The 6,895-nt window shown below is 45.3% G+C and overlaps 1 protein-coding gene across 1 annotated transcript; it reads right to left on the bottom strand.

The window, feature by feature from the left end:
- Window positions 1-1,525: 1,525 nt before the first annotated feature.
- Window positions 1,526-4,239, bottom strand: LOC126335055 (cuticle protein 67-like). The gene is made up of 2 exons (XM_049997937.1): window positions 4,165-4,239; window positions 1,526-2,128 (listed from the first exon to the last, which is right to left on the bottom strand). Exons 1-2 carry the CDS (start codon window positions 4,174-4,176, stop codon window positions 1,580-1,582), a joined length of 561 nt encoding a protein of 186 aa, XP_049853894.1. The 5' UTR covers window positions 4,177-4,239; the 3' UTR covers window positions 1,526-1,579.
- Window positions 4,240-6,895: the final 2,656 nt, after the last annotated feature.

Raw genomic sequence — 6,895 nt, 5'->3', positions numbered from 1 at the left:
TTGGTGACTTGGGGCACCATAGGGGGAGTGAGTTGTTGCTGGTGACGAGATCTAGAAACATTGTATAATGCAGGTATAGCAGTGAGCAATATTTTATGTTAAAAATGACGTGAGACGTGTTGCAGGAAAAACAGTGTTAGTTTGTCATTTGTGGTGCGGGCCACAGGGGGGGGGGGGGGGAGGGGGGGGGGAGTGGTAGCGTCGGTACGTTTTGCAGCTAGGGAGGATAGTTTGGAATACACATTTGAAACTGACAACGTTACGGCACCTTATAGGCTTTTGATTGATATAGTCTGGCAATAATAATCGATAGAAATGAAAAAAGAATCCGAGTGTGAAGAGATGCACGAAGGATGAAATCTGTTAATAGGAAGTTCTCTAAAATTTCGAGTGGAGAGGGACGGTAAAATGAAGTTTTGGTACATATGTCTATAGTGGATATAGGGCCGGAGTCAGTGTTTCAGGTATGTGAGAAATAATTTTGAGGCATCTAAGGAAAAGTTTAAGAGTTGTAATAGGATATGGATAGGTCGAGAGCAAGGGTCTTTGGAGGCTTTGAGGAGAGGATGGGGTAAATGAGTGGAATGTTTGACATGAAATGTGTTAAGAGCAGAAGAATGTTAAACATTTGCGTTGGCTCGGATGAGGTGTTTATGTAGCTTGTACAGCTCATGGGATTCAGTACAGATACCCGGTACTAGCATCTACTGTTGACAACAAATGATATCTATGATAACTGGTGGATGTGTGTGGACAATCAAGTTTTGAAACTATTAAATGTGCGAAATATACAGGGTATGTTAGACCTTATTCTTTTATACCTGCACTTCAGAAGTGAATTACAGAGTGTCACATATTCCTTTTGTGGTCAGTGTACGAATAGTGCTAAAGTATATTCCTCTTCTCCACGAACACGTTGTCCTTGGTCAGCTGTACTGTACTTCATGAATAGGTTAAATGTGCTACTAATAAACTAACAACTTTTTTATCAGTCATTAGTATCGTTAGCTTGTGGAACTTACTCAGTCTGCAATAAATAAACTTTTCTATCAATTGCAGGTTACAGGTTTCAGAAAAGTAATCCAACATCTTCAACATTTGTCTTTGTAAAGCACATGACGTGGCGTAAGCTGTTAATCTCCAGCTATATTGTCTGTGGCAGCAGGATGAGCATAGTGAGATACATATTCTCTTAAACTAATAGCCTCTCATAACTAACAACTGCAGATGAGTCACAAACGAATAGTTCATAACGAAAGTATCAGTTACAACCAAAGAAATTTAGTGTGTGGTTCCGGCCGCGGTAGCTGAGCGGTTCTAGGCGTTCAGTCCGGAACCGCGCGGCTGCTACGGTCGCAGGTTCGAATCCTGCCTCGGGCATGGATGTGTGTGATGTCCTTAGGTTAGTTAGGTTTAAGTAGTTCTAAGTTCTAGGGGACTGATGACCTCAGATGTTAAGTCCCGTAGTGCTCAGAGCCATTTGAACCATCAGTGTGTGGTGATGATTAAATAAGTGTAGAACAAAGATTTTGTGAAAATAATTTTATTTTTTATAGAAACACACAGCTGTCATCACAATCTACCAGGCGTAGCTGAGACCCAGACCGTTGCTGTAGGTCATGTGGGCGACGGCGGGGGCGGCGGAGTAGGCGACTCCCAGCAGACCAACGGCGGGGGCGGCGGCCTTGACGACGGCGGGGCGGGCGGCGTAGGCCACGGGGGCGGCGTGGGCGGCGTAGGCCACGGGGGCGGCGTGGGCGGCGTAAGCCACAGGGGCGGCGTGGGCGGCGTAAGCCACAGGGGCGGCGTGGGCGGCGTAAGCCACGGGGGCGGCGACATGGGCCAGCGCGTCGTTGCTGACGCGCACGTCAGACTTGGTGACGCTGGAGTAGGGGGTGTCGATGGTCTTGGAGTAGGTGGACACCTGTCCCAGGTTGCCGTAGCTCCTCAGGATGTTGGAGTGCTGGGAGGTGATAGCCGCGGGGGCGACAGCGTGTGCGCCGTAGGCGGCGTAGGAGGGGGCGGCGTAGGCGTGGGCGGCGTAGGCGGGGGCGGCGCCGTAGGCCACGGCGGGGGCGCCCAGGTAGCCGGCACGGGCCACGGCCAGGACGGCGGCGAAGACGGCGAGCTGTAATGAATAGTGACAGGTGTCTCAGCTAGGGCTTTCACTAGAGGCAGCGAGTGTAAAAACAGTATGCCTTTGTTAGGAGTGGGATGCAGGAAGAGCCATTGTGGAAGCTAGTATTTCAGCTGTTGTGTATCTGATATGTAAGTACAGAATAAAGAAGAAGTGAAATGAAATTACAGAGCAGCATTAAAACTGAAAAGGAGTTGTTACTACAGATAACCGTACCGAAATAACTGTATCGAAATAATAATTGCTGCACATATGAAAACTATGTGCCAGATCGAGATTCGCTACAGCAATTTTTTTGTTAGCAGAGGAGCCAACACCGTGTTACGAGTGGAGGCCGAAATGCACGCATTTTAGCATACGCAGACTGGCGTAAGGATGGAACAACTATACCGACGTGAGGTCTGGAACATGACAAGGAAAGAGAATTCCGAAAGCGGACGTAATTAGTTTGATACTTAACTTTAATCCATTAATGATGAACGTCGCTCTTGACGGTACATGAGTCACAATATTATCTGTTCAGAATACATTCTTCAAGATAATACTCATAGTAACTGAATACAGCGCCTTGCTAGGTCGTAGCAAATGACGTAGCTGAAGGCTATGCTAAACTGTCGTCTCTGCAAATGAGAGCGTATGTAGATAGTGAACCATCGCTATCAAAGTCGGCTGTACATCTGGGGCGAGTGCTTGGGAGTCTCTCTAGACTGTGGCGGCGCTCGGTCTGCAGTCACTGATAGTGGCGACACGCTGGTCCAACGTATACTAACGGACCGCGGCCGATTTAAAGGCTACCACCTAACAAGTGTGGTGCGTGGCGGTGACACCACAGCTATCTACAAATAAATCTCGGAAAAGAGAGCTAACTATCCACATTGAGGGTAGATATTTGTTGTAAAATATGATTGCTTTGCATCTCTCCTCCCCCTTGTGACTCTTGCTTCACACCCATTCTGCAACCTCACTTAAAATTAAACAAATTTGTTTCTTAAAAATCACTTGATTGCTGGACTCCTTGCTTCCGAGTTAGCAGAAACTGGACAACTTCAGGCTGTGAGTGCTTTGTGTCTGAAGTCTGCCGCTAATAATAAGAATAATGATTATAATAATTCCGTGTAGGCCCAACAGCAGTGGAGCAGCCATCACGTAGTTACTGCTGTGTTCCCCTGTCAATTAGTTTGTTTATTCTTGAGAAGTGAATAATTAAGCAATTTCTGGCCTATTATGGGAACTATCAACAACTCAGAAAAAGCATTTTAACGATGTATAGTAAGAAGTATGTATGAAGTGGATGGACGCTGTGAGGAAACTTTTGCTCATAAATTCGTTTCACAAGTTGTAATCTCCACCAGATTGTGTCACACGTTAATGCTAACTTACGCAACCAGTATTATAGTCTCACGAATTAGCGACTATAGAAACAGCTTTCAAAGATTATTAATTTCGTGAATGACACTCAGTAGAACATTTCTGTTTATATCCCTCAGACGTTTTCATTGTGCTCCTCAAAGCTTAATTACCCCTCAGGTTGGAACCTATGATCCTAGAGGCTAGTACGCTAGAGAGCAAGGGTACATCAGTATTTGACTAATAATAATAATAATGATCGTATTGCATTGGTGGCCGGGAGACCCCTCGCGGGGGGTTCGGCCGCCGCTCCACAAGTTCTTTAACGCCACTACGGCGACTTGCGAGTGAATGAGGATGAAATAATGATGAAAGACACACAACACCCAATCATCTCGAGGCAGAGAAAATCCCTGATCCCTCCGGGAGTCGAACCCAGGACCCCGTGCGCGGGAAGCGAGAACGCTACCGACTGAAACGTCGATTATTAACGAGAACGTGTCGTACCGACCAGCCTCCAAATGCCGTGCTTAGGAAACGTCAGATCTGGGTCACTTGAAAAACTGTCCATCGGCTGACGGAGAGAGGCTCGGCTAAGGTCAGAGGTGAGCGGCCTCGGCAGACGCCGGGTGTGGCCGCTGTGTTACGACCGAGAGGACCTGCGCGGTCCGTCGTCTTACCTTGAAGGCCATTGCGAGTGTTGATGCAGCTGCGGCAGAGGAGCGAAGGTGAATGTGGAGTGTGGACTGCGGAGTGTGCCCGGTGAGTCCTGCGGCCCGCCTTTATAGTGACGGCGACAATGGCGGTGCCCGGTGCTTTCACTGGCTGACGTAAGGGTGCGGCGGCGGCGGCGGCGGCGGGGTCTGCCCCCGGGGGCTGGAGCAGGCCGCAAGCCCACCCGGACATCGCTCCTGCGTAGCCTCCGGGGAAACCAATTCGCAATTACGACCGCGCGCGAGATACCTGAGTACATTCGCGAAATACTTGCGACACGTATGGAGCCGGCAAACTGAGCTAATTTGTTGCGCTGTGTGGACGTTACAATCTGCTTGTCTCGGACTTGTATTGCTCTTTCGAAGATCACTGTAGATTCATAAAGTTCCGCGACTATGTCGAAATAAATTACGGTGTGATTTTTAACATCCCTTACCACACACTGATGTTTTTCCTAGCTAGGCACACGTGGCAAAAGGCTAGAACGTGTTTTATTTTATTTGTTGACTTGAGCATATCTGCTCTTAATTTTGACCTTTGCCTTTTCGCAATTTAATTTTACGGGTTCTCGAAATTTCTCTGATGAAGACATCGGTAGAGGTGTCGAAACCTAAGTCAGTGTACCAAACAGTTACCTGAGTACATTCGCGAAATACTTGCGACACGTATGGAGCCGGCAAACTGAGCTAATTTGTTGCGCTGTGTGGACGTTACAATCTGCTTGTCTCGGACTTGTATTGCTCTTTCGAAGATCACTGTAGATTCATAAAGTTCCGCGACTACGTCGAAATAAATTACGGTGTGATTTTTAACATCCCTTGCCACACACTGATGTTTTTCCTAGCTAGGCACACGTGGCAAAAGGCTAGAACGTGTTTTATTTTATTTGTTGACTTGAGCATATCTGCTCTTAATTTTGACCTTTGCCTTTTCGCAGTTTAATTTTACGGGTTCTCGAAATTTCTCTGATGAATACATCGGTAGAGGTGTCGAAACCTAAGTCAGTGTACCAAACAGTTACCTGCAACCATTGGCTGTATAATCCTATGCTGAAACTAATATACGGTTGCGAGAAACACCCATGTTTAAAACTCTGTGATGCTGTGGAACACCAGGAAGAAAGCTTCGACTGGGATACTGTTCGGGATCACCGCCATATTCCTTTTAACTGATCCAGAATCCTATTCCTCCTTGGGTCAGATTTAATTTTTCGGGATGAGGAAAATGTGTGTTAGGCTGAAATCAGGCAAAAAGCGTTACTCGCTGATACCTTATGCGCAGAGACGGACAATAAACATGCAAGATAAAAATAAAAAAAAATAAAAAAATGGCTCTGAGCAGTGTGGGACTTAACTTCTGAGGTCATCAGTCTCCTAGAACTTAGAACTATTTAAACCTAACTAACTAAGGACATCACACACATCCATGCCCGAGGCAGGATTCGGACCTGCGACCGTAGCGGTCTCGCGGTTCCAGACTGTAGCGTATAGAACCGCTCGGCCACTCCAGCCGGCCATTCAAGATCGCAAATCTCGTGTACCAGATATAGAATACAGTTTATCTACAGCTTAAAATGAAAAAAAAGTACACTATAGTCTACAAAGCTCCAGCTTTGAATATGAGGCCACTTTCATCACCTTCAAAAATTCATTCCTGGAATTTATTGAGCTGCTTGCATGTACGCCACTTTGCAAATTTTGTGAGGCCCGTAGTACCACACGCTCGTAATTCTAACTCTGTCATCCCTGTACGCACTGTGGCTCATGAGGCCAGAGGTTAATAACGTGGGTTCATGCAGAAGGGATTGCAGAATTCCGTGAACAGTACACAAGAAAACGTTTTCTGTTTGCCTATCAGTCACTAAGCAAAAAGATATTATCTACTTTGCAGGTTACGTTTTCTCAAAAGGCTTCACGCAAAGGAAAAAAGTGTCAGTGTTAACCAACTCTCAACACCTCCCCCTACATTTTCAAAAATAGGGTGCCGATTTTCATTGTGGCACTCTCTTTTTATCAGTGCTGGAGGTCCTCATCGGAGTTTAACCCTTTCAGACTTGAAGTTTTCTGGAGCAAGGAAAATTTTTATTTACGTAGCAATGCTCTTAGGTGATTTTTTGATGACTTTAGATAAAAGATTTATACAAAAATATGTTCCTGTTTTCAAAACATGCCTGGTAGACTTGGCTTCATTTTTTTGACTAAAATAACTAATTAAGAAATATTCTCTGTTGCAGTTAACAGTGCAATGACCATTCAATAATTACCATGCAAAAAACCATAACAACATTCCGTTATACAGTGGAATATAGCAAACCAACCACATCTGTGTATTGTGCTGATCACTAGTATCTGCACATTGCTACATTGACTTTCTGATATTTTCACACAGATACCGAACAACTGGCAGCACTTGCGCACGATGAAAAGATTAAACATTTACAAATGTGTACCTTAAGGTTTTTTCGCGAAAATATACTACTGTTGCATCTAAGACACAGTAAAAATTGTTGTACACAGCTGTAACGAGGACTGTGAAAGGGTTAACATCTTTCACTGTACACTGTTGCTAATGTAGTAAGAATAATATGTTGTTTCTTTGTTACTTTTTCTTTTAATCGCCTTGTTGCGCACAATTTCATCACATGCAGAATACTGCACAATATTGTCTTAGAAATGTTTTGTTTCGTGTTTGAAACGT

The sequence above is a fragment of the Schistocerca gregaria genome, chromosome 1 (genome assembly GCF_023897955.1).
Source record: "Schistocerca gregaria isolate iqSchGreg1 chromosome 1, iqSchGreg1.2, whole genome shotgun sequence".
Classification (NCBI taxonomy): domain Eukaryota; kingdom Metazoa; phylum Arthropoda; class Insecta; order Orthoptera; family Acrididae; genus Schistocerca; species Schistocerca gregaria.
This window is presented reverse-complemented; position numbering and strand designations above follow the sequence as displayed.